We start from the raw sequence: 26,270 nt of genomic DNA on the forward strand, positions 1-26,270 counted from the left end.
AGTAACAGGAATGGGTTCAGCAGGTTAAATCTGGCTCCCCTCCAACTCTGAGGTCCTAAGGGACCCATGGACGCTCCGGACCTGTGGGTCACATCCATGGGAAACACATCCTGGGAGCCCTTAGCAGCCACGAAGGCAACCTCCCTGGGGTGGCATAGCAACACAGCCAGTTTCTCACTCGGTCCTATGAGAGTGGACCAGGGTGCTGATGGGGACTCTGGAGAGCTTAGAGCCCCAGAGAGCCCTGGGCGCCAGGAATCTGGAGATAAGAGGGCTCCCCCGACCCTTCCTCACAGGCTGGTGGCTTCCCACCTCTCCCCATCTTCGTGTGGCTCCTCCCAGGGTAGCAGCAAGAAGCGGGAGCAAAAGGAGGGGCTTCACCCCAGGACTGGGAATTGGGAGAGGGTGACAGCCGAAGCCAGGCACCCCCACCCTGCATTGCAGGGGCCGTGTGCAGGAGCACAGTTTCCCTGCTGCCACTGGGGCTGCCAGCCCAGGTTTGAGAGCACCTTGGTGTCAGGCATCGCTGCTACACCTTCTCCCGCCAGGCCTAGCCATGCAGCCAGCAGGCCTGGTTGTGGAAAAGAGGGGTTCAGAAAAATTCTAGAGACGGGCCATTTGCTGGTGAGGAGAAGGTGGAGCAGGTTCAAGAACTTGGGGTTTTCCTGTAGCTTAATCCTGGCTGCCCATATGGGGCCAGTGAGTTCTGGGTCAAGGAGTGCTGAGGTGAGGAGGGGGACCTGGAAGCTGGCCCCGCAGCCCTAGATGTTGCATCTCACCCTTGTCACATAGTGTGGGTTCTGGGAGGAAGCCAGAGAGCTCTCCAGAAGGGACTTGGCCAATCTTTTATCAGGAAAACACCTACTCCCTAAAGAGGACAGCACCGGGAAAGCGGTGTCGGTGCCTCACCTCTGACCGCGTCAGGAGCCCAGGCAGGCTTCCCCTGCTTCTGCTCCCTGTCCTCCATCCTCTCCTGGGAAGGCCAATCCCCTTATAGATCAGGGTATTCAATATTCACAGTGCCCTCTTGTTCCTGCTTTAGCCACAGTGAGCAAGAAGAAAACCCTGTTGCTGGCAAGCAGCAGTGTCTCACCGGCCATCTTGACCCTTAGGGTCCAGTGTGGGGATTGGCCACTCCCTGGCTGATAGGGTGAAATGAAGGCCTGCTGGGGGCTGCGGGGAGGTAGAGTGAGTGGGCAGGAAATAGCCTCAGCCCAGGCAGGCCCCGGGAGGCCCAGGCTGGAATCTTCCATGGATGGAGGGGAGGCTGATGCCAGGAGATCCTCTGGGCACTCCACACCTCTCCCTCCAGGGCCTGGGCCCACCCCCCAGCCCTGCCCTGCCTGGCCTGCTTCTCTGGGACTTCACCCATGTTCATCCTGTCCTCATTCTGGGGGTCAGATGGTTCTAAGCAGGGGCAGTGTGGACCTCAGGCCTCAGCTGCTGTGACACTCACTCCTAAGACCCTAAGAACCTGCCATGAAGTTACCCCGTTCCTCCTCAGGGAATCAGTATGGGGGCTCTGCCTGAATGACCACCAACCCCACCGCCCACTGACCTTCTGCCCCAACGGTTCCACCTCCCCTAGGCTCTCATCAGCCGCATGCCCTCTGAGCCACTCTGCCCACTTCCATAATTCCTGCCACCAAGCCCTGATTTCTGCTGGCTTTTTGCACAATGCCCCCAGGAATGTGCCAGGAAGCTGTGCTGTGTGACAGAGCACAGGCTCCACTCACAGCTCTGCTAATTGGGAACTCCCCTCCCCATTTGTGAGACGGGGCTCACGGATGCCTCACAGAAGTGCCAGGATTGAGTGAGGTGCACCTGTGAGCCACCCACCCGTGTGCCTGGCATGTGGCAGGTGCTCAGCCAGTGTTCACTTCCTCCTCTTCACTGACTCCATGTTACCCTGATGTCATCTTCTACCCTGAGCAGCACCTGAACCTCTGGCTCAGGTGCTGTCCAAGCACCTTCTCAGCTCTTGCTCCCCACCCTATACCAAGGGCTCTGCAGAAGCTGCCCACACAGGAGCCTTACTGGCCCAGGGGCAGGGATAGGGAGCTCATTTACTCAATGTTCCCCTCGCCTCCCCAGGCTCCCAGTGTTGCAGAGACGAAATGAATCCCTAACCTCATGGGCACTCCACTCTCAGCAGCACAAAATTGGTGTTCCAGACTCTTGCATGGCAGCATATGCCTGCCCTAGTCTCTGGAGAGAAGTGACTTCGGCCCTGACCACACTCACATGCACACACGTGTGTACACAAGTGCCCATGTGTTTGCACACACTCACATGCACTGCATGACACCAGGGAGGACTCTGGATTCTGGGCTCTGCTGTTGATGCTGTCTTTAGGAGTCACGTCTTAGAGATGACAAAGAAAGAAATCCCAGCTTTAGTCTTGCAGCTAAGCTATAGAGACCTGAGCTTTTCCTCCTGAGTCCCTGTATTCTGCAACTATAGCCTCTTCTCATTTTCTCCACCTGGCCTGGCTCTCCTGCCCTCCACGACCCCCACCTCCTTCTGTTGCCCAAACCCTCTTCTGCTGGTCTCTTCTTTGCTGGGTCTCATCTGGGAAGAGTTTGGGGCAGGAGCCACTTTTCTCATTCTCCTTATTGATAATTCTTCCACTCCAGAGGAGACCTGCGGAAGCCAGGTAACTTCCTCCTATGCTGGGGCCAGAGGGCAGCGGGGCACGTGTGTATGGTGGGGCTCTGAGACAGAGGGGCAAAGGGTGGGCACGCAGAAGTGTGTGCATGTGGGGCCAGTACATGCAGCCTCACCCCAAGAGTGTTTTTAAATCAGTTCCCACGGCCCCTAGAGAGCTAGAAAATCCTCTGCTGCCTCCCTTCTCCAGGCTGAGCCCCAGAGCTTGCAGCAGCTCCCAAAGCTGCTCAGAGGAGCCAGGGCAGCCGGGCACGCTAGGATGTTGTGCTTGAGACACAGTCCTCCTCCTCTGCTGTGAGCTCTTCTCCACTTAGTAGTCTCAGCTGATGTGGGGGCAGCCAGAGGCCTGGCTGATGTTAACACCTTTGAATTACAGACCGACCTGCTTGCCTAACGTAAAGGTTAGCTGGCCAGCGCTGGACTGCAGCTGTGCTGTGTCTAGGCCTTCAGGTCTTGAGCCATCGTGGTATGGAGTCAAGTCTACCTGGGCAAGGCCTGTGCCAGAACAGGGTGTGAGGAGAGGAATAATTTGCTAATTGTTATTCACTTTCCTCTCTTCATCCTCATTGCCACAGCACTGGGAAAGCGTTGAGAGAACATTCCAGAAAAGTTTTCTGGAAGCCTCCCTAAAGTGAGATAGGAGCGCTGTTTTTCCCTGCTCTGAGCCCTGGAGTAGTAGCTTGCTTACTGCCCCACCTATACCCCTAGAACTGCCCCCATCCACCCATGTGCACTCCGTAGCAGGACCCCCAGCCCTGCCTCACCCTCACAGAGCAGGCTTAGCCCACTGTTCCCCTAGAGGCCCCCAGAGCCTGGGAGCTCCCACCCCATTGGAGGGGAGCAGGGGAGCAGGGGAGCCGGCGGGCAGAGGAGCAGGGTGGCCCAGGCCTGGAGGGTGGCCAGGCTCATCTAACCCTGTGTTCCCTGAGGAAGCTGCGACCCACATTGTGGAATCATCAGATCCTAGCCTGGTAGGGGCGATGAGCTGAGGCCCTGAGGTATCAGAGCTTGGGGTTGGAATAGTGGCCACCCAGGCCCAGCACTGTGGGCCCCTCCCCTCTCCCCCAAGGCGGAACCCAGGGCCATGGGACCCCTACCCTGCCCACCTAGGCTTGCTACCGCGAGAGGCTGTGGGGTGAGAAGCTGTGGGGTGAGAAGCTGTGGGGTGAGAAGCTGTGGGGTGAGAGGCTGTGGGGTGAGAAGCTGTGGGGTGAGAAGCTGTGGGGTGAGAGGCTGTGGGGTGAGAAGCTGTGGGGTGAGAGGCTGTGGGGTGAGAGGTCTGTGGGGTGAGAGGCTGTGGGGTGAGAAGCTGTGGGGTGAGAGGCTGTGGGGTGAGAAGCTGTGGGGTGAGAGGTCTGTGGGACAAGGAGGCCCCTGGGAAGCGTGCAGGTCCGCCGGGCTGGGGCTGAGGCCAGTGTCTCTGGTCCACAGCGCCTCACACGTGTCCCCTTGTCTCCTCATTTCTTCCCCCTACTCAGCAAAGGCAGAGAGAAGACCAAGGGAGGCAGAGATGACGAACACAAGTAGGTGTCCCAGGCCAGGGCAGACGCAGCAGCGTCTCTGCGAGGGCAGAGGCCTCCTCCCCACAGGCTGCGGAGGGCGGGATGGGCTCGGCTGAGAGGGCTCAGGAGTGGGCTGTCGTGGTGGAGCCGGCACGGGTCATGCAGGCCCAGGGAGGCCTTTTCACCTGGCCACAGGGGTGAGGGACGAGGAGGGGTTAGGGTGGGGACGGGAGGTGGCCAGACCTTCTGGTCTCCACTCTGGGCTCTCAGGGGTGACTGTCCTCCTCTCCGTGTCTTGTTCATCCTCCACTGTTCAGCCCCCATCCTGTGGCCTTCGGGCTTCCCTGGGAGGGAGGGGACAGCTAAAGGCAAAGGGGAGAGGGGCACGAGGACCTCAGGGACCCCTCTCCCAACAGGGTCGAGGCAGGGCCAGGCAGCTGGAGGCATAAGGAGGAGGAGCTCTGGGTACCCTTTGCAGCTGCAGGTCGTGGGTGGAGTTGCAGACCCCAAGGAAGCTAAGGAGAGGCCACCATTTGGGTGGCCCTCTCTATCTTCATCTCCCCAAAAGGCTTCCTGGAAAAATGAGGTCAGGGTGCTGTCTGGAGAGGACAGGAGAAGGGTCCTGCAAGTGGGAGGGGCCAGTCACAAGGGTCTGGAAAGATTCGAAGGCTGGGGGTTGTGAATGGGTCTCGTAGGCACCCCTAGAAGCACACTGACATCTGGAGGACTCTAGCATCACGGGATATCACAAGGGCAGGGGTAGCCAAGGCGGACCACACTGGAGGAGGCCTCTGGTCAGCACCTGCTCTTACAGATGACAAATCTGTCTCAGAACAGGGGCAGAGCTGGAACCAGAACACACAGAAACTGACTTCTGACCCGGAGCTCACCACAGACCCAGGAAATTTAGAGACCTTGACTGTACTCTAAATTTAATCTAATTCTCCAATGACACACACCAATGACAGCTGCAAAGCCAGGAGTGTGGTCTTTTTTGTCTTCCAGATAAGCAACCTGAGCCCCAGAGATCTTAAGAGATTTGCTCAAAACTGTGGCCTCAATATATTAAGAATTAGTTCATCTGAAGGTATCATGGAAATATCAGGATTGTGTGTTGAGAGGTCTGAACTGATCAACACTGGTGTGGGCTTGGGGTATCCCCTGGCATTAAGATCCTGGGGAACTCACAGCCTCATTCGTTGCTTCAAAAAATGTATGAGTTCTAATTCACATTTGTTACACACAAGCAAAAGCAATGATGATGCAGTGTTAACACTGTAGTGATGGAGGAAATGGCGCTGTGTAGGAAGAGCTCCAGCCCAGAGACCTGAAGGATGGAGGAGTTTGCCAGGTTCCCAGTAAGGGAAGATGCATAGGCAGAGCATGTGTCAAGGCTCAGAGCCAGGGAACTGAATCCAGGGCAGGTGGCGATGATGGGGAATGCTGAGCTGGGGAGTCCTCTTAGGGAGTCCTCAAGGGTTCAGGTTTCTCCATAGATGCTTAGATGTAAAGGGCATATGAATGAGATACGAGCAGCCTGTCCATCCCCAGCTTCTCTGCCTGAGATCTGCAATACTCTAAGGCCCTTCTTGATGCCCAGCTCCCCAGTCTGTCCCAGGCCAAACCCACAGGGACACAGACTGGCCTGATCCCTTTGACTGGCTACAGTTGGAGTAAGAGGTGCCTCACAGTGCCAGCACATAGTAGGTCCACAAAAATACTGGTTCCCTAGCACTTCTCTGTCCTAATTTCTTACCATCTCTAATTAGCACATGAGATAAAGTAAACTGGCATATAGTATTATTATTATTATAATGTGTAGAGCAATAGGACTATTGAAAGAATAGGAAAATGAGATTTCTAAGACGAGATTGAACAAATTTAAACTCTTTAGCCTGGAGGAGAGAAAACTGTGGAGACAGATTTCAATCTCTGAAATGTTAATGTGTGGCAAAGCTGGTTGGTATCTATCTCCACTGAGAAGAGATAAATGGAAATAAATTTAAGCTGAAGTAGAGAAACAAGATTCAACCCACAAAAGAACTCATATTGTGTGACATTCTGGGGTAGGCTGGTTTGGGGAGATGAGAAAACACCCATCATCTTCCATGATGCTGCTTGCTTAAGCCTTGCAAACGGCTGGGCCGCCAGCAAGAACTGAAGAGCCAGCTTCTCTGACAATCCTGAGGTCAGGACAATTGTGTGTGGGTCCCCCAAGCCTTCTGGTACAACGTGGGCACATGTGCAAAGGGGCCAGTTTGGAGACAGGGTGGTTCTTGTATAAAGGGTCAGCCTATCCTGCCCACCTATGGAAAGCTATTCAAAAACTAACTGAAATTCAACGCACTTTCAAAGACACCTGTAAAGACTGAAATTACGAAATTCCCTGTGCCTTGGGGCATGGAAATTTTTTTAAATAAACCCATTTAGGGGTGCTTGGATAACATGCTCCCAGGTTTTGAAAACTGGGCTGTTTGAGCAATGCAAAGAAGGACCACAGACCCTATTTCTCATAGATAGGAGTCTTTATCCTGATTGATTACCTGAGGCCTGAGCTAATGAGCCTAGTAGTTCCAGTTGAAGCCAGTCATGGGGCAGAAGCCCTGGGCAGTGAATGGACTCGACCTGCAGCTCATTTATGGTCAGGTCTCTATTAGCTTTCAGAATAATCCAGAGACCTGAATTAATGAAACACTCGGGTCACTAAATTTAGTTTGGTGAATGTTCCCAAGTCATTATGAATACTAAGTTCTTCCTAGGACCCTGTGTGCACCACACAGCCAAGCAACATGCTTCTAAATCTGGGCCATAAAATGAGCAGAGAAATCATCAGATTTATAGTTTACAATAAGTGAACTAATTTTAGCATTATTTCTCTAGAGATAAATACCAGTCTAGATTGTAGGTGCATTTCATTCTGACCATGGTGAATGCGGCCACAGGAAACTCAAATGGATTCTAAATCCTCAGAGGGTCCTGGGATACTGGCCTCCCCTTGGCTCTCGCTTCTCAAGCTTTAATACCCCCAAGAATAAGGAGCCATTTGATTGTAAGGTGAATTTTCATTAAGTTGATTATTGGCTTGTTTTCTTTGTCTGTTTCTCACCATATCCTATTTTTGGTCATTGTAGAACTCAACTAGACCAAATGCAGAATTTTATTTTGAAAACAAAAAAAGGCCAGGACAACAGACACCTTATCAGCAAATTACATTTTTTGAAATCTAAGTCTTTCAGACAAATAGATAATCTTCAAAATTCCCTGATTAAGTTGACATTTATTTCAAAACTCTCCTTTACAGTTTGCCAAGAGAAGTAGGCATACTGCTTTCCGGGAACTGGTGCTGCAATCAGGCAGAAAGGGCTTTTTCTATAGTGAACTTCTGATGTGTTACTGATCAGAAAATTACAAAGGGCAGTGGCAGTGATGACATCATGCTGTACTGATCACAATTCAGATTCATTGAAGAGCAAGTCTAGGAGAATCAGAGGTACAGAGCCTGTAGTAAGAATTCTGGAAATTACATCCTTCACTACACATTTCTGCATTTTTAATAAAGGGACAAAGACAATATCCTTTTGAGATATTCCCAGGCACACAGGAGTGCTACCAGTACTACCACTGCAGACAGCTAAAATTACGCAGGTTGGGAAGGGAGAGATTTCTCCTTTTAATTGCTTCGAGGTGTAGTAGAGACAGTTGGACAAGTATAGTTTTTGTTTCTGTGTTTGTTTGAGACAGAGTCTCACTCTGTCGCCCAGGCTGGAGTGCAGTGGTGCGATCTTGGCTCACTGCAACCTCCGCCTCCTGGGTTCAAGCGATTCTCCTGCCTCAGCTTCCCGAGTAACTGAGATTACAGGCATGTGCCACCACACCCAGCTAATTTTAGTAGAGACGGGGTTTCACCATGTTGACCAGGCTGGTCTCAAACTCCTGACCTCAAGTGATCCACCTGCCTCAGCCTCCCAAAGTGCTGGGATTACAGGTGTGAGCCACCGCACCGGACCAGGACAAGTATAGTTTTTTAAAGCCTCAATCATTTCTTTCAAATCTGTTTGTGTTAAGAAATAAAGTGTCTTTCAAATTCAAGGGCCATAAGTGCCCCAGGGATGCCTCAGGTCCTTTTCCACCTGGGTGAGTCCATGGGACCAGCCTCTGAAAGCCACCATTTCCTGCTACCTTGCACTCTCCCTGGGACTCAGGCAGCAGGGCCCGATCCCATCCCAGCAGGCAGGGCAGCTGGCTTCTCCAGGCAGGGCCTGCTTCTGACCTACCATCTCAGAGCACTTCCCCTCTGGGGAAGTGGGGAAGGGGGAGGGGAGAGGGAAGTCTGTGGCTGGAGCAGGCTGCAATGGCAAAGGCTAACTATGTAGGTCACACATGGGGAAGGGCCAGGGACTCCAAGAATGACACAGCCCAAGAATGGCCAAGAAGTAATGGTACAAAGTCAAATGCTGAGCCCTGCAGGAGACTCCTGGCTAATTCAGGAGAGACATAGTTGAGCAGCAAGGCTGGGCAAAAAGGAATCCCAAGCACTGAGACAGGAAGTGACCCACGAGGAAGCCCACAGAAACTACGCTTCTGAGGCTGGGCCTATGGCAGGGGTCAGGACAGCCAGCACCCCTGTCCTTGGGGCCAGCAGGTGGGGCGAAATCCTACAGGATGCTTCAGGGCAAGCCAGCCAGGGTGGTCCTTTCCCCACCATCACACGATTATTTCTGGTGGGTTCATTGATCTGTTCAATGTTATGTCACCAGCAATTTAACATGCACAGCAGTCCCTTCCCAAATGATTGGGTGCTTTTTGAATGAGCCCCTTCTTTGTAAACATGGGTATGATCTGTGAGACTCCACAGATGACAGCATCCTGATCTGTAAACTATGCTGGCACACAGACCATACCTGTACCTATGGGTGCCAGCCCTGGGGCCTTTTTAGCTAAAATCCCAAATGGTCAGGATGGGATGCGATTCTTGCCCACAGAAAAGTGCAGTCCTACGGCATCGAGGCAAAGGACCCGAGATGCAGTAAAAATATTGCTGGCCTAGAACACAGGAGCTTTCTGCCTCAATCCCAGTTCTGCCACTCACCGTGTGACCTTGTGATTATTGTCCCCTCTCTGAGCCTCAGTCTTTTTATTGGTTGAATGAGGAGAAGCATGTGGCCCTCAGAGGATTGTCAGGAAGGTAAAATGAGCAGACATCTGCAGACATTGCAGACATTGCAGACATCTGGAAAGGCCTTTGGCCCTATGTAGTCTCTTTTTGGCCATTGTGTGTGTGTGTGTGTGTGTGTGTGTGTGTAACTCACCTCCCCCATCAGAAGGGAGGAAGCTTTTAAAAATAATTCTAAAGGCATCAGCTTTGATTTTAGAGCCTCTTTCTTTCCCTTTCTTCTCATTGTCGTATTTCAGACGGTATGCTACTGAAGAGTGCAGACACATCAGCCTTCTTCCATTCCTTTTTAGGAATTCAAGAACATGCTAATGTTCCCTAAATTGTGAGCTGCTGCCACGTGAAAAGGGTGATTCTCAATTGCTCCCTCACTGGGATATGAACGTGCTTTGTCCTGCATATGAACAGTAAAGAAAGGTCCTGGGTTGGGATAGGGCCAGGTTTGGGGAATAAGATTGGCTCCACAATCCTGAGGAGAGGGGCTTGAGGTTTCTAGGTCATCTGCCTGAGGACAGAAAGGTTTTCCCCAACCTCCTATTGCCCAGCATAAAGAACAAGGATCTGGGTTCTTAGAAACAATAGTCAAGCCTCCACAGGGAGATGTGTGACCCAAAAAGGGTGGACTCTGCTGTAAGTGAGCTCCAGGTTGGAGCCTGCACCTGGCTCCACCTGGACCTACAGGATGATGGGGCCATACCCAGGAGGAGAGAGAATGGGAAGTGGAGAGAGTCAGGTATCCACTCATGCAATATGGATGCGGTAACGGAACACTGCACTTTACCCTCTGCTGATCCTGCTCCTGGGGCTTCCTGGAGCCAGGAACCACAGGCTCGGCTGCAGGGACATCACTGAAGGGCAGTGAGGACCCCTGCCCCTTTTCCTCAGCCCCCCTGACTGCAAGGCCCTTCACCTGGGGGCACAAGGCCACAGCAAGCCAGAGGAAGAGGTAGGAACTATGGAGCCTGCCATAAGTTCCTGGGGTTGGGGGAAAGGGGAATTCGGCAGTGAGAGGGGACAGGTAGAAGGGGCAAAATCCAGGACCGAAGATAGATGGGAAAGGGCCTATCTCCCCCTTTTTCATGGGGACCAAGGAGCATCCCAGAACACGGAGAGGTTGGAGAAAGACAAGTCAGGCTTTGAGCACCAGGGCCATCTGAGAACTGAACAGCTCGTTTCAACCAGATCTCCCATCTCCTCATCAGCCTCTGCCCTTGAGTCCTCTCTGGTCCCTGCCCCGCCGTTCTGATGCTCTGTCTCCGGTCCTCGGGCTTTCTCTCCAACCAGCTGAGCCAGGGAGGATGAGCGTGGGGACACTGGCAGGGCTCGGAGCTCTGAGGAGACTAGACTGAGGGGCTGGGATCAGACTGAAAAGTCCAAGACCCAGAGGAGCTCCAGTTAAAAGGGCTCTTTGCGGCTCAAGACCACGTTCCCTGCTTGCTGGGGACCCCATCCCTCTCCTCCGTGTGTGAAAGGATGGCAAAGGCGGAAGTGAAGGGGTCTCTCACTGCCCTGATTCCCCCTCATGGCTCCCAATTTGGGAAGACAGATCCCGATCTGTCTCGGGACCAGTAGGTGAGGGGCCGGGTCCATCTCCCTTCTCATGTTTGGCTCTTCTGTGTTTGTGTGTTTTCCTCCATGCGTCCCTCTCCCTGCACCTCATTCTGGCGGCCCCCTTCACAGAGCCGGGAGGAGCGTGTTCTCCGCCATGAAGCTCGGCAAAAACCGGTCTCACAAGGAGGAGCCCCAAAGACCAGGTAGGACAGGTGCTGCGTCAGCCTCGCAGACCCGCGCCTCGCGGCGCCCTCCCGCCGCTTGCCAGCCCCTGCCCGGCTGCCAAAAGGCCCTCCTGGGATAGGTCGTCCAGAGCCATCTGGGAGGGGCCTGGACTCTCATTGGCTGGCCCAGGGCCAGGCCCCGCCCAGTGATGCGTGTCCCTCTAGAAAGGAGACGCCCTGGGACCGAGGGAGGGAAACGGGCAGCGCCCTCTGTCGGGTGGGCCTGGTTACAAGGCTCCTCCCGCCCTCGTTGCTCCCCGTTCTTCCTTCTTCACGCAGAAGCCCAGAGTTTTAATTAGAGCAGAGAATATCCATTAAGAAACGCTGTTTGGCCAACTCCCTATTTCTGGGGGGAAACCGGCGTCCCACTAGTGTGGGGTCGGCGGCAGGCCCGCCCGCGCGCTCTCACCAGGCTGCAGCCTGGCCTTTGGGGAGGTCCTGGGGCCGCTGGAGGGCGCGGCAGGGCCGGGCCTGGGAGGCTGGAGCAGCAGGTGGCACTGGGCCCTCCCGGAGGAGCGACTGGAGAGGGGAAGACAGCTGCTGCAGAGAAGGCAGGAGGCCTGGAGGAAGACAAGGGGAGAAATGGAGAGGACAGGGGAGCTGGGAGGGGGCCATCTTCTGCATCACGGGCCCACCATCGGGGCTCCGGGCTGCCCTACCCTAGCATCCCCTCTGTGGCCCACTGGCCCTCAGGCTCTCTCCCCCACCCTCTCGCCCCCATGCCAATTCCAGCCGTGCCCTTCACCTTCTTAAATGGAGAGAGTACAGCTGCTGGCTGAGGACCAAACCCAGCATCCTTGGGTGACTGTTCGGAATCCACATGTCTGCATCTCATTAGATGAATACACACCAATGCATTAGGTTCTGAATTCTATCAGCTATTTGATATGGATAAGTTACTTCCTAAGCCTTTGTTTCTGTACCTGTGACGTGAGAATAACGCCCATCTTGGCAGGGCACAGCTCTAAGGACTAGAGATACTCATGTAAAGTCCTGGTGTTGTGCCTGGAACAGAGTATCCACCAGACAAATGGTAGCTATTTATTGAGAGGTGCAAAAGTATGGATTCTTTATTCCCTACCTTCTTCCATAAGAGATATTCAGTGCCTAAGTAAGTGGTATACAATAAAAGAGCATTCAATTAAAATAAAAAGGCAAGACCAGATATAATAGCCGTTCAAATCCAAGATCGGGATTAGGTAGAAAAACACTGCAGTTATTCAGGCCATAACATTCTAAGCGGTAGCAACTAAGTAAACCTCGAATTTAACTCTCAGCTTTCTGGATGCCAGAGTAAAAGGAGAAACGGTCACTATCTCACCATCAGTCAGCCCACCTAACTAGTCTTTCATCTTCCCCAGATGAACCAGCGGTGCTAGAGATGGAAGACCTTGACCATCTGGCCATTCGGCTAGCAGATGGACTGGATCCCGACTCGGTGTCTCTAGCCTCAGTCACAGCTCTCACCACTAATGTCTCCAACAAGCGGTGAGTGGACGGGAGCCCCGTAAACCCAGCTGCCCCCACCCTGTCAGGCAGGACCTGGCTTGCCATGATTGGAATTCGGGTAGGGAAGAATCAGGGCTCATGGATGGCTTCCTCCTAACCTAACCTTACCCGTTTCTGTTTTTCCTTGGGTGTTTCTCTCACCTCTCTCCCTGCAAAAGCAGAGCACAGCAGCTGCAGGCCTGTTCTCAGGTCCTTGAATACCTCCCAGCCCAAGGAAGCCACAGACCTGCCCACCCCATATTTGAACCTATTGACCCCATGTCTGTCTCTCTGTTACTTCTGCCTTTGATTAGTTCTCTGTGTCGAGGCCTCTGAAGACAACTAATCCTCACTATTCTTGACAGTGCTTGAGTGTTTAAAGACCATGATTCTGTCCCTCTGCCCACTCCCAGGTCTAACCACTGCCAGTGTCCTCCTCCCCCACAAGCAGTCCCCATACCCCAGGCCTGATGGTACATTCTCTTCCTCAGATCTAAGCCAGACATTAAGATGGAGCCAAGTGCTGGGCGGCCCATGGATTACCAGGTAGGTGGGCACCGGGAGGCCTCATGTCTTTCAGACTCTGCTCTAGTGGGGGATTCTAGCCGGATGTGCATTATCCACTATACTGAGGCATGGATCCAGGAGTCATAGAGCACCACAAGCTGAATATAAGTTCCCAAAGTAAGCTTGTTCCTGGGAGGCATTCCTAGAAGTATCATCAGTAGAGAGATACAAACCCAAAGAAAAGCTTGAGAACTCTGCCTATGCTAATCAAAGCCCTTCCAGTATTTCATGTTCAGTATTGGACTTCATAAAGTGAGAAGCACCTAGAAAAACCATAAAGAGACCAAGAACTAAAAAAAAGTATTCAAACAGTTAAAATAAGAGCCTTTGAAGAAAGTTTTCCTGGCATGATTTTTAAATTGTTGTTTTGCATTATTTGATTACTGGAAGTAATGTCGATTCTGGTTATCTCTGGATGGTGAGAATGAGAGTGATTTTTTTTCTTCTTTTTGCTTCTCTGTATTTTCTAAGATTAACACAACTTTTTTATTTGTGTGCTTCTAAGAGTAGAGACAAAAGACTGAGACAAAGAGAGGTTGACAGCTGTAAGAATGTGAATGTGGCCAGCAGTGCAGGCAGGACAGGTGACGAGCATGTCTGGTGGCTGCTGGGACACCATCTCTCAGGAAGGGCCCAGGGACCCTCCATTGCTCCAGACCCTCCCTTGGAGGCTAACAAGACTCAGCTATAAATCAGAAGACTGCTGGGCTTTCCTAGGATTCAGTGAGAATGCTGGCTGCTCAGAGGGGACAGGGCTTGCAAGAGACCTCACCTGGCTGCCACTGCACTTCTGTCCTGGGGATGTTTGGTCTGGGTATCAGCACCAGGCCCCAGAATCAGAGTGAGCCCCATCTACCAGGGTAGAGCTTTATCTTTGATGCCTAGTTCCCAGACCCCACACACACTAATCCTTCTTTACGGACAACCCCACCTCCCCTCACTCAGGTGATGATGGAAAGGATAAGATGGCACTTTTCTATGTAAAAGGTACATCTGGCCATGTTTTCTCCAGGATATACCTCATCTTCCTTCATCTTTGTTTTAGTTTCCATCTACTCAGGAAACTGTCTTCCCAGGTGCCTGAAAAACAGCCCCAGGCAATGTCAAACGGACCTGCCCCTGTGGTTTTAAATAACTTCAAGCCATTGGATTCCTTGGAGGTTTGAGAATCCCGGCCCCTCACCTCTGCCAAAACCCAAACACAAAATGTCCTGAGACTTCCGAGGACTTTTCCAAGGGATTGGGCTCAGGGCTTTGTTTCTCTGTGTGCTGAGAACAGGAGAATTCCAAAGAACAACGACCCCAACTCAGGTATCATGTCACTGGCCTAAGAGGTAAGGGCACATCAAAAATAGAGTCATTATTGTTCATGAAACTTATTTTTGAAGGTTTATTCTATGCCAGGCACTGTGCTAGGAGCTATATATGTATTTCCATTGAAGTTAATGTAATTCTTCAACCACCCAAATATAGGTGTTACTGCATTTATAGGTAAGAAAGTGAGGCCCCAGGAAGGTCAGGAGCTTGTCCCAGGTCGTTGCCACTAAGTTAGCCAAGGCTAGAGCCAGGGTTCAAGGCCAGGGGTGTCTGGCCACAGCCGTTAGAGCAATTGACTTCTCTATATCAAGCCTTCTAGACAGCTGCTCCCTTCGGGTCCCTGGTTCATCTTCATCTTGCTACTTAGTGCTTGTTTCCCAAACCTTTTTAAACTGCTTCCTAACAGAGACTTTTATTAACTGAACCACACATTGTCCCCTCCAAAGAATTTTTAAACCAAACTGAACAAAACAGTTGTATTTAACCTGGTAGCATAGTGTTTCCCGACAAGTTCATTCACAACTAACCTTGCAAACATTTGAGCGAGAGGTATGAGGATGCAAATGTGAAATTATTTTCACTTCCAATACATACAGTGTATAATGCAATAAAACCAGGCCGGGTGCAGTGGCTCATGCCTGTAATCCCAGTACTTTTGGAGGCCGAGATGAGTGGATTGCATGAGGCCAGGAGCTCAAGACCAGCCTGGCCAACATGGTGAAACCCCATCTCTACTAAAAATACAAAAATTAGCCAGGCATGGTAGCGGCACATACCTGTAATCGCAGCCACTTGGGAGGCTGAGGCAGGAGAATCGCTTGAACCCGGAAGGTGGAGGTTGCAGTGAGTTGAGACCGCACCACTGCACTCCAGCCTGGGCGACAGAGGGAGACCTTGTCTCAAAAGAAAATTAAAAATAAATAAATAAATAATAAAAAGCAATAAAACCAGATACGACTTCACTGTCTTGGAGACTTTGGGTTTGATGAGTTATAAAGACCTCAGGAAGGACATCTCGTTGGCGAGAGGAGGGGAGACTTAGCTGAACTCAGATCCAGGAAAGGTTGTGAGGGCTCAGGACCATTCTAAAGGTTATGGCACTGAAAGAAGCCTGGAGGTAAAAGGACCGTGGCATACCCATGCTCCTTGTTTCTTCCATTTAGAATGCATGTCGCATGTAAACTCTTTCCTGATTATTGCCATCTCCAAGGCAAGAAACCACAGTCACCCCCCTGTGAATGTGCAGTTTCCCCACCAGAGTGAGCAACACTTGGCATTTGGCAGAGATGTTTTTGGTGGGTCAAGGGGTCTTGAGTCTCTTCATTACCGTCTCTTCCTGGCACCAAGACTTAATACATTGTCACCCAACATCTCTCCAGTTTTCACCTCCATTTCATGCCCCTGCCACTGACCTGAGGTCCCCAGCCTCAATTGCATGCTTGTACCCACTTTCTACCTGGTCTCCCTGCCCTCATATTGCCTCCTCCACTCCAACGTCTATGCCACCACTGGAGCAACCTTCTGAAAATGCAAATCTGGTCATGTCACATCTCTGCCACCTGGAAAAGTGGTGAGTGGGTAATGGATGTTGCAGAAGGACAGTACTAAAGGGCGCACCAACTCTCATCTCTAGCTCCCAGTGGATGTTCTTGAAGCTGGATCAGGTCCCTGGGAAGCAGGTCACAAAGCATAATTACTCTCGGGTTTTCCCAGGACAGGGGTATAGATTTACCACTCAGCATTATTCCTTGTGATTGCTTTCATGAAGCCACTGGGGAGTATGTCCCTTATCTTGAAAGGAGATGGTGGAATAGTCAGCTGGTCGGTTGGTCCCAGCTGTGGCTCCGTTTGCCTCTTCATCTTCCACCCTGGGAAAATTGAGTCCTCTGCTGATGATTGGAGAGAAGGATGGCCAAGCCCCTCCCCCAGAACCCTGGAGAATGACCAGCCATTTTTTATTTTTTATTTCAAGTGCATCATTTCCCCTTCCTAGAGCCCCAGGAGGGGTGGGAGGCAGCAGGAATGGCATTCCCCTTCCCCCACCACCATGCACGTGGCGGTCTTTCTCCTGCGCCCTCAGCTTCCTCTTGGGGCTGCCTCTCAGCCAGCAATGAGCACCCTCTGGAGCTTCTCTTCCCTCCGTTACTCCTTCAAGCCTCTGCCCACCTTCCCCTCCACCCTCCGCCTCTACTGCCAGAGCTTCTGTCCAGGTTGTCACCTTCACTGGCTCTGCTCCCTGGAGGAAGGGAGAAACGTATGAGTCCTGAAAAGGGGGACAGGGAGAAGTAGCCTGTCTTATGGCCATGCCTCGAGATGGAAAACATAAAAACCAACCACTCTCTTGGCAGTGGGAAGAGGACTTTCTGCTGGCTTATCTTCGGTAGATGCCAAAACTATGTCTGTCCGCTTCCCAGTCTTGAGTTATAGAAAGCCTTTTTTATTGTTGGTGGGGGCATTAGTTGTGGAAAAATTCATGGGGTTTTTAAAAATCTTTGGCAAAAAAGGGTTCATGGAAGTTAGAACTCTATAAACTATTGTGCAAAGAAGGACTTCTAGTGTCTGTTTGCTCTCTTTACAGTAAACTTCTCAGAGCTAAGTTAGTTAGTCCTATTTCCTTTTTAGCTCCCTGAAGGAGTGGTGAATATTGAACTTCTGTGAAGCTCCAGATTCTAAGCTTTTACTTCTGTCCCTTTGGCACTTCACGTTCCAAACGGAAATATTTGCTTCCTAGTTCAAGTGTCACTTCATTTGTAAATATCTGCTTTCCTGGCAATGTTCTCATTAACAATGGAATTTCTATTTGCTCAACATGATTACTTCTGATGTGTAGATTTTTCATGGCCCTCAGGATATTTTTCAGACTTTGATGGACACTGCATGATCATTTTAGTGGTTATTCTTTTTCATGGAAAGGGAAGATAATTCTCTCGAGTAAAGTTGTATTTAGAAGTTGCATCAAAGCACAACTAAAATATGAAATCTCCAAGATGACAGGCATGAAAAGCAACCTTCGGAGTCACATTAGAAGAATGTGCTGGGCGCAGTGGTTCACGCCTGTAATTCCAGCACTTTGGGAGGCCGAGGCAGGTGGATCACGAGGGAGATTGAGACTATCCTGGCCAACGTGGTGAAACCTCGTCTCTACTAAAAATACAAAAATTAGCCGTGCGGTGGCAGGCGCCTATAATCCCAGCTACTCGGGAGGCTGAGTCTGGAGAGAATAGCTTGAACCCAGGAGGTGGAGGTTGCAGTGAGCCTAGATCGTGCCACTGCACTCCAGCCTGGGCAACAGAGTGAGACTCTGTCTCCAAAAAAAAAAAAAAAAAAAGAAGAAGAAGAAGAAGAATGTACTGAGGTCCATGCTTGTTAAAACATACGTTTGAGAGAGGCAAGTGAATCAATTATTCTAAGTATTATGCACAACCTCACCTACTTGAGAGATCAACTGCTTAGCTGAAGGGAGATTCTATTGGGGTCACCCACATTTTATAGAGCTTTCTGCTGTTTAGGATGCATTTTGACACACATGATCTCATTTAACCCGCACACAACCTTACAGGTAGCTGGTGTCTCTGCTTGTAACTGAAAAACACAAGGCTATGTGATCATTTGCCCTCACACCTGGCAACATGTCAGGTCTGGGGTTCAATCCCAAGTTCAGCAACCCCCAGTACATGCCTCTGTCTATCTTACCATGGCCACCCTGACAGGAACTGACACCTCCAAATCCAAACGAGACCTGATGGCTTAAAATGAGCGTTCGGGAAAAGTAGTAGTGACTTCAAAAATTACCGGTGCTCTGGCTCTCTCTCTCCTTATATCTTTTTAGCTTAAAAAGCCAATAATCGGCTGGTCACAGTGTCTCGTGCCTGCATTCCCAGCACTTTGGGAGGCCAAGGCAGGCAGATCACCTGAGGTCAGGAGTTCAAGACCAGCCTGGCCAACATGGTAAAACCCAATCTCTACTAAAAAAAAAAAAATACAAAAATTAGCCGGGCAGGGTGGCATATGCTTGTAATCCCAGCTACTTGGGAGGCTGGGGCAGAAGAATTGCTTGAACCCAGGAAGTGGAGGCTGCAGTGAGCCGAGATCATGCCACTGCACTCCAGCCTGAGTGACAGAGAGAGACTCAGTGTGGAAAAAAAAAAAAAACCATTAATCATTTGTGGTAAGCTCCACAAGGAAGAATTTGTTGCAATCCCACCTGTGCCTGGCTCCAGCAGGTTTCCAGGAAACATTTGTTGCATGAATGAACAACTGAAAAAGGGCTTCCCAGGATATAAGTAAGACTGCAGAGCTGGACGCCACGTAAAGGACACGCATAGTGCACACAACAGACAATCAGTAGGCTGAAAAAGGCGGCTCAGGCAGGCACCAAAGCCGCACTGGCCATACAAACAAAGAAATTCAGCAAACGGAGAGGAGGTAGCAATGTGGAAAGTGGGGGGTGCAAATTCCAGAAACGCAAAGACATATCAGAGGCCTGCAGGTTTACATGAGAATTCCTGGAGCAGGAAATTAAATGCGAGTTAATGAAGACTTTAAAAGCTTTATTCCTGAGTGCATGAAACCTGTGACATGGGTTTGGCAGCTCTTTCTGAAACAGAGCCATCGACGCTGGGGAAGAACGCAGGGCACTTGGCATCACCTAGGAGCTTTAAAAATACAGATGCCAGGCCGGGCACGGTGGCTCATGCCTGTAATCCCAGCACTTTGGGAGGCCGAGGCAGACAGATCACTTGAGGCCAGGAGTTTGAGAACAGCCTGGCCAACATGGCAAAACTCCATCTGTATAAAAAATACAAAATTAGCCTGGTGTGGTGGCACACGCCTGTAATCCCAGCTACTCAGGAGGCTGAGGCAGAAGAATCACTTGAACCCAGGAGGCAGAGGGTAGCAGTGAGCCGAGATCCTGCCACTCCACTCCAACCTGGGCAACAGAGTGAGACTCTGTCAAAAAAGTAAAAATAAAAATACAGATGCCTGAGCTGCATGTCCCAGGATTGGATTGGATTGGTCTGGAGGTGGCCTGGGCATCAGTGTTTTTAATGCCTCTCCCTCCCGCCGGCCCAGCAAGTTAAGTCTAGTGAACACTGACTTAGAGGTTAGCCAACTCATACTCCTCTATAAATGAAGACACTGAGGCATAGAAGGAGAAAGAGCCAGGATCACCCAGCAGATGAGAGGCAGTGGTTAGAGTGGAGTCCAGGAGGCCAGTGCTGGCTCCGGGGCCCTCCCTCTGTCCCTGCTGCCCCAGCCCCTGGACCCCCTGTGGGACCAGGCTCCTAGGCTCAGGCAGCTTTCCTTCTGGCTCTCCCTTCTCCTGCCTGCAGGTCAGCATCACGGTGATCGAGGCCCGGCAGCTGGTGGGCTTGAACATGGACCCCGTGGTGTGTGTGGAGGTGGGTGACGACAAGAAGTACACGTCCATGAAGGAGTCCACTAACTGCCCCTACTACAACGAGGTCAGTGGCCCTGTGGGGAAAGAAGCCTCCGTAAATATGGCAGGAGGGTGGCCCCAGCCCTCCCTAGGAGAAATAGGAGTGGCTGGGAGTCAAGGAGCACACAGGGCTACCAGCAGGGGTGACCCACCCTGTTACAACCCCCAGGACACTGACAAACAGAGCCACATCCTCTGAATCCTCTGAAACCCCTAGTCTAGAGTGCAGGCTGACACTGGTCTTTGAAGTGTACACCACCCGGGTGCTCCTCTGCAGACCCCAGCAGTGCCTGTGAAAGAACCCCGCCCACCACTCCCCAAGAGGCCTGTTCCCCACTGTTTCCCAGCCAGAGCCCAAGGACAGGGCTGCCTCATTCCAACCCATGGTGGCATTGGCACCATTAGTAAGCACTTTCTACCGGCCAGGCATGCTCCTAAATGCTTCTGAACTGGACCATCCAAAGTTGTCACTATGAATTCCCTTTTACACAGGGGACAGTGAGACTTCTGAAGGCAGACCTTGTCCAACCTCACAGTGCCAGCATCGCCCTTGGCATGCTAGTGGGGTTCTGCCCTCTTGGCTCAGCTCCTTCATGGTTGCCTAAACTTCTGTGGGCTTCCCTCCAGAGCACCGGCCTTGATTTTGGGGCGTGAAAGAGAAAACATTTGGTACCCACTCCTATTCTTTCCAGCCGTTTGAGGCCACATCAAGGGTGAGGGACCTCAGAGACCTTCTACTTTAATCTCCCCATCTTACAGAGGGGGATACTGAGGCCTCCATATGGAAGGGCCTTGCCCACAATCTCAGAGAGTGTTGCTGATAGAGCAGGGGCCAGGCTGCCCACCCAGCTTCCAGCCCAGGGCTCTGGCCACCATCACAAATATGGCACCTTGGTTCCCAGGCTCCAAATGGGACCCCATCATAATCAGCTCTGGGGAGGGATGTGAGAAATACACTCACTCATCCGAACCCAAAGAATGGACTTAGAGGCACGAAGAACAGCGAAAGTGAGACTTTTAATAATGGTCTTGCAAGATGGAGTGTCTGGTAGGCAGGCACACCTGGGGCAGTCACAACAGGCAATTTATCTCCTAGTGTGCAAGTCCCTCTCCCAGTTCCCCATTGGTCGAGTACTATGGGGTTACAATCTTCCCTGATGTCACCTAAGTTTCATTTTCCCCCTTATAAGGTTATACCCCGCTCCCCTTCCCCACTTAAGTTTCGATTTCCCAATAACAAAACTTTCTTCCCTTTCATGGGCTGACCCCTCCTCTACATTCTGTTCGCTTATCGTGTCCTTCTAGGTGCATGAGCCATGTGGTTTGTCACGTTCTCAGGTTGGATGCTAGTACTTAGACTTATCCTGCCTTGAAAATGGACCATTTAAAATGTTTTCTCACCAGGATCCCCAGGCCTTTCCCAGATGCCTGATCACACATCAGACTAACCCAGAAGCCACAGGCCTGGGCCCTGCCATCCCTTTCCCGGAGGGTTCCCCAGTCTGTTTCTCCTGGTGGCTCCAGGAGTGAGGGGTGCCAGGCTGGTCCAAGTAAGGCAGCCGAGTCCCGTACCCTGAGGTGGGTGAGGGCTGAGGTTCCCCCTGTAGCTTGGGGGAGGGCATTTCTCAAGCAGCTCTGACAGTCCTCAGACTGTGCACCTGCAAGAAGAAAACCCAGGCCCACCTCTGCCCTTCAGCCCATGCCTGGCTGAACTCTCCTTTGTGACCGCAAATTGACTCTGCTCTCCCAGCTGCTTTCCCACAGGCCCCAGAGCTGGACAACCTGCTCAGGAGCCCTCCAGCCCCAAGGACATTCAGGATTGACATCTCTGGCCTTACGTTAGCACACTTCCTGACTGGACAAGCCTCCGCCTAGATAAGCATCTATGTCCCCATGACAGGCATGGAAACAGGTCCTCGTGGCTCCTGTGGTTACTTGATAGCAGTGAAGCCACTTTTGCTAACTTAAGGGATCTCCCTCCACCAGGCCCACACACCTTGACTTTCATTCAAATTACTTCCTCTTTCCCAAGGGCACAGAGCTACTCTCCCTACTCTGTGACTCCCCCAGAAAACTCCTACTCACCCGGCAGGGCCCAGCTCAAATGGTCTTGCTACTGAGCAGCCTTGCCTGCTCTGTCTGGGTCAGAGGTCAGCCCTCCCCTTTCTCTGCAGTGTTAATGTCCCGGAATTGAGGTTGGTCCTCCATGTCTCTGTCCTCCTGGTGGACTGGAGACTCCCAGTCTCCTGCCTCCCTGTATTTGTTCAGAGCCAGGCATGTACTCGGAGGGGTTCAGTAACACTCACCCAAAGGAAGATACAAACATCCACTGAGCATCTGCCGCGCACCAGACAGTGGCATGTGGGGCAACATGGAGGCTGCCGAGATGAAGGAGGCACAGTTTCCGCCCTGCACAGGTCCCCTCCTCGTTTCAGCCTAGAATCTTTCTAAATTCCCTGTTTACTTCCTCTAAGACTATTCATTCTGCTCATCTTTGGACAATCTTAAATGTGTTTCTGATCTCATTTTTGTTCTTTTTCACAAACCCAAATAGCTCTGATTTTGTTTCTGTTTCCTCTGAACTAGGGTTTCTCAAACTCAGCACTATGGTATCTTGGACTGGATAATTGTGGTGGGATTGTCCTCTGCTGTGTAGGATGTGAGCAGCATCCCTGGCCTCTACCCAGTAGATGCCAATAGCAACTCCCCTTAGTTACAGCTACCAAGACTGTTTCTAGGCATGCCAAATGTCCCCTGAAATTGCCCCCAGTTGAGACCACCATTCTAAACCATCTTACTATGATTCCTTCCAGCCCCAAATCAGCCTTTCCAGCCCCAAAGCTTTCTTTCCCTTTTCTTCTCTTTCTATGCCACATTCCTTTTCAATGAAGGACATCCTCCTCGTCGTGGGAATGTATTATTTCTGACTAATTATCTGAGCTGGTAGGAACCTTCCTTTGGCTCCATTAAAACAACAGAGGGAGGTGGGAACAATCAACATGACTTAGGTATCTAAGCTATTACAAAAGGAAAATATGCTCAGGAAATACCAGGAATTTGATTACAGACAGCTCAGAGAGTTCGGGATTCTGGCCCCAGCTCAGCTAGCTCGCTTCCCTGGGGCTGGCACAGCTGCGGGCACCTGGCCTGATCACCCTGCCTGGCCCTGAGCCTGCTTGTGTGCAGGGAAGCTCAAAACCTTTGCCCTTCCAGAACAAGCTGGTCATTCACAAACCAGACAAAGGCTCCTTTCCTGTGTGTCCTGTGTGTGCATCTGGCCCCGCCCTGGGCATCTTGGGAGCGCCGCCCTCCTTCCTTCTGCTGAAAATCCACCTCTCCCCTTTGCCTTGGATCCTTCTCTTTCTACAGCTCAAAGAACCTGGCATTGCACAGCCCAACTCTGTCTTTGTTTTTCTTCCAGTCCCTTCTTCCTTGCTTATAAGGTGTTTTACTCCAGCATATGCTAAGTACAACCACGAAGACCCATGTGTGCTCAAGGACAGAAACTAGGAGTCTGTCACCTCTCTCTGGGCCTTTCCTCATTCCCACACACCTCTCCAGTGACCTCCTTTTTCCCTCCACCCCTCCACAGTCAGACCACTTGGGTTGTCCTCACTTCTTCACCCCAGTCACCCCTCAATCTCTGCAGGGTTTCTGCCTCCAGATGTCATTGACATTGCTCTCCTCAAGGTCACCAAGGACCTTGCTGTTCCTGAGTATAATGTCCATGTCATCCTCCTCTCCCTTGATCATCTAGTTTCTTTCATCCCACTGCCTGCTGCTCCTCTTGGGGGCCCCTCACGCCACTATCCTGCTTCCCCTGTCTCTCCAGCTCCATCTTCCCCGCCTGACTTCTTGGCTGAAAGGCTGTGTCTTCTTGGAGCCCTGACCTGGGCCTGCTTCCCCTCCCATGCTCTCCCCAGGTATCTCCTCCATCCCCAAGGTGTCAGTTACCATCTTGTGCTGACGATTCCCAAATCCATGTCCCCACCCGCCTCCCCAGAGCTTCAGAACCCCGGCCAGCACACCCCGGGCCTGTTAGTGTCATGCACAGCTGTCGCTGCTTACTGTGTGCTTACCGTGGGTGCACACCTGTGTTAAAGACTTGACCAGGGTGTCTCATTGCAACTTTACAACCACACTTTGAAGCCCCCCATGTGAATGGCACCCCTGTAGCAGTTCAGCACAACAGCCCTGGATTATATCTCCACATTCATAGTATAATAGGTAAACTGAGGCTCAGGCAAGAAAGTGATTGATCTAGCAGTAATAGCCAGGTGGGGCTGGCTCTGAAGCTGGCTTTACCCTCAGTGCTCAAGGGCCAGCCCCCAGCAGCCAGGAGCACGTTCTCTTCAGACATTTACCCCAAGCACATTGGAAACATTTCTCCCTTCTCCCCACCACAGTTCACCAAAGCAGCAGCCCCTCTACTCACTGCCCCACACCCTCATCCTCAGCACCTGCACACACAGGCCAGGGGAAGAGATGGGGACTGCAAATGCGCATGGCAGCCCACAGCACCAAAGGACAGTGCACACTCATGGCATTTCACATCGACTGCCAACTAAGTGCTTTGGCACACCATGGTTCATCTGCTCTGAGGCTTGCGTTATTTTACATTTTCACCTCTCTGAATTTGGGATGTGTCTCCTAGGCAGCCTTGTGGCTTCATGGTAATGTCCATGTGGCTTGTTAAACTGTAGTATATCTTACAGCCAGTAGCCACTTTAGATTTGGTAAAATATGTTACACTGTCTCATCAGAGCCTCATAACAAGACTCGGAGGTGGGTGTCATTATCCCCATTTCGCAGCTCAAGAAACTGAGGTTCAGAGAATATGTTGCTCAAGCCCACACAGTTAAGAAGGTGCAGAGCGGGGCCTAGAACCCAAGTCTCCTCGCTCCCTGGCCCTGTGCCTCTTCTGAGCACAGTACAAGGGCACAGGCTGTTCCACCTACTGTTCCCAGTTCCTTCCCCACCCTACACTAGCCAGCACCAGCCCCACCTAGGAGATAGGGCTCTGCTTCCTACCACCCACCACCAGGGTCAATCAGGATCAGATGAGTTGCCTCTGCTGCTCCTCTGAACTTTGGGGCTCAGGGCAAATGTCTGGGGTGCAGACAGGCACTGCGAAGAGGGAGGGGCCCAACACTGCCTGGGCTGTTGCTGCTGCCCTCAGTGACAGCAGGCCTGGATCCTTCCCCCTCCAGTACTTCGTCTTCGACTTCCATGTCTCTCCAGATGTCATGTTCGACAAGATCATCAAGATTTCGGTGAGTGGGGAGCAGCCCCTGGCAGGCAGGGCCACTCTCTCAAACTGCACCTTTGTGCAGACTTGAGAGGGGCCCCTGCTGTCTAGACCCGTCATAAAGAGGCAGTGCCGTGCCTGGACACACGGCTGGGCAAGTAGGGGACAGGCTGGATTCTGGTCCCCACCCACCCCTTTCATTGGGTGCCTCTGAATAGTGCATTCACCCATATACGGTGGCCAGCGAGAAACTGGTGTGGGCAGGAGGAGCTGATGCTGAGCCTCAGCGAGCCAGCCCACTCTGCCAAACGCCCTCCCGCTTCACCACAAAGCTCGGGTCTCACCACTGCCCCATGGAAAGCCTCACCCTCGCCGGGCCTGACGGGTGGGCTGTGGTTCTGCCTGAAAGGTGATTCACTCCAAGAACCTACTACGCAGTGGCACCCTGGTGGGCTCCTTCAAAATGGATGTGGGAACCGTGTACTTGCAGCCAGGTGAGTACCTGCGCATGACCAGTCAGTCGAGGTGTGCACGGCTCAGGGAGCATGGTGCATGGGGCCCTTCCCACTGTGGCGGTTCCTGGGAAAAGCCTGGCAAGGACCACAGTCTGGAGACTGTTAGTACACACAGCCATCTGGCCTGCGGAGAAGTGGCGCACACAGTCTGTACACAAATGCAGTGAGCAACTGCGCACCCAGTCTGGTAGGTTCTCACTCATAATTAGGTCAGTAACTCTGCACAGAGCCTGGAAGGAGCTTCATCGCACGCTCCGGAGTGCATGGCAGGCTGGTGCATCACTGGCCATAGGCAGGCTGACCAGTAGTAATAGAGGATGCAGTGAGGGAGACCCGTCACAGCCTGCAGAGGGGCTGCGCCCAGACTCCTGCCTCCTGGGCTGGCACCCGCTGAGCAGAAAGGAACCCCTTTCCACCCCTCACAGGACCCTGCCGTCCCCTTTTACAGTTGAGGCTCAGAGCCAGGGCTTGCCCCAGCCACACAGCTGGTCGGGGGTGAAGTCAGGCTGTGTGTCCCCAGAGCGTCACTGAGCCACACTATCCAATCTGAACGCGGTGGTGCTGGTCAATGCCAGATG

At 51.9% G+C, this 26,270-nt stretch overlaps 1 protein-coding gene across 5 annotated transcripts in view; it reads left to right on the top strand.

The window, feature by feature from the left end:
• The window catches only part of OTOF (otoferlin), a 101,374-nt gene that overhangs the window by 44,039 nt on the left and 31,065 nt on the right, over nt 1–26,270 (top strand). For 4 of the 5 annotated variants that reach the window (XM_054474896.1, XM_063648871.1, XM_063648872.1 and 1 more), the window contains exons 6-11: nt 11,023–11,096; nt 12,479–12,605; nt 13,097–13,151; nt 19,823–19,954; nt 25,140–25,202; nt 25,587–25,671. In XM_054474896.1, coding sequence (XP_054330871.1) covers nt 11,023–11,096; nt 12,479–12,605; nt 13,097–13,151; nt 19,823–19,954; nt 25,140–25,202; nt 25,587–25,671 — 536 coding nt within the window. Of the gene's footprint in view, nt 1–4,145; nt 4,191–11,022; nt 11,097–12,478; nt 12,606–13,096; nt 13,152–19,822; nt 19,955–25,139; nt 25,203–25,586; nt 25,672–26,270 lie in introns of all 5 variants that reach the window. The other variant, XM_054474898.1, reaches the window with a different exon arrangement.

Source organism: Pongo pygmaeus, chromosome 12 (genome assembly GCF_028885625.2).
Source record: "Pongo pygmaeus isolate AG05252 chromosome 12, NHGRI_mPonPyg2-v2.0_pri, whole genome shotgun sequence".
In the NCBI taxonomy this organism is placed as follows: Eukaryota; Metazoa; Chordata; class Mammalia; order Primates; family Hominidae; genus Pongo; species Pongo pygmaeus.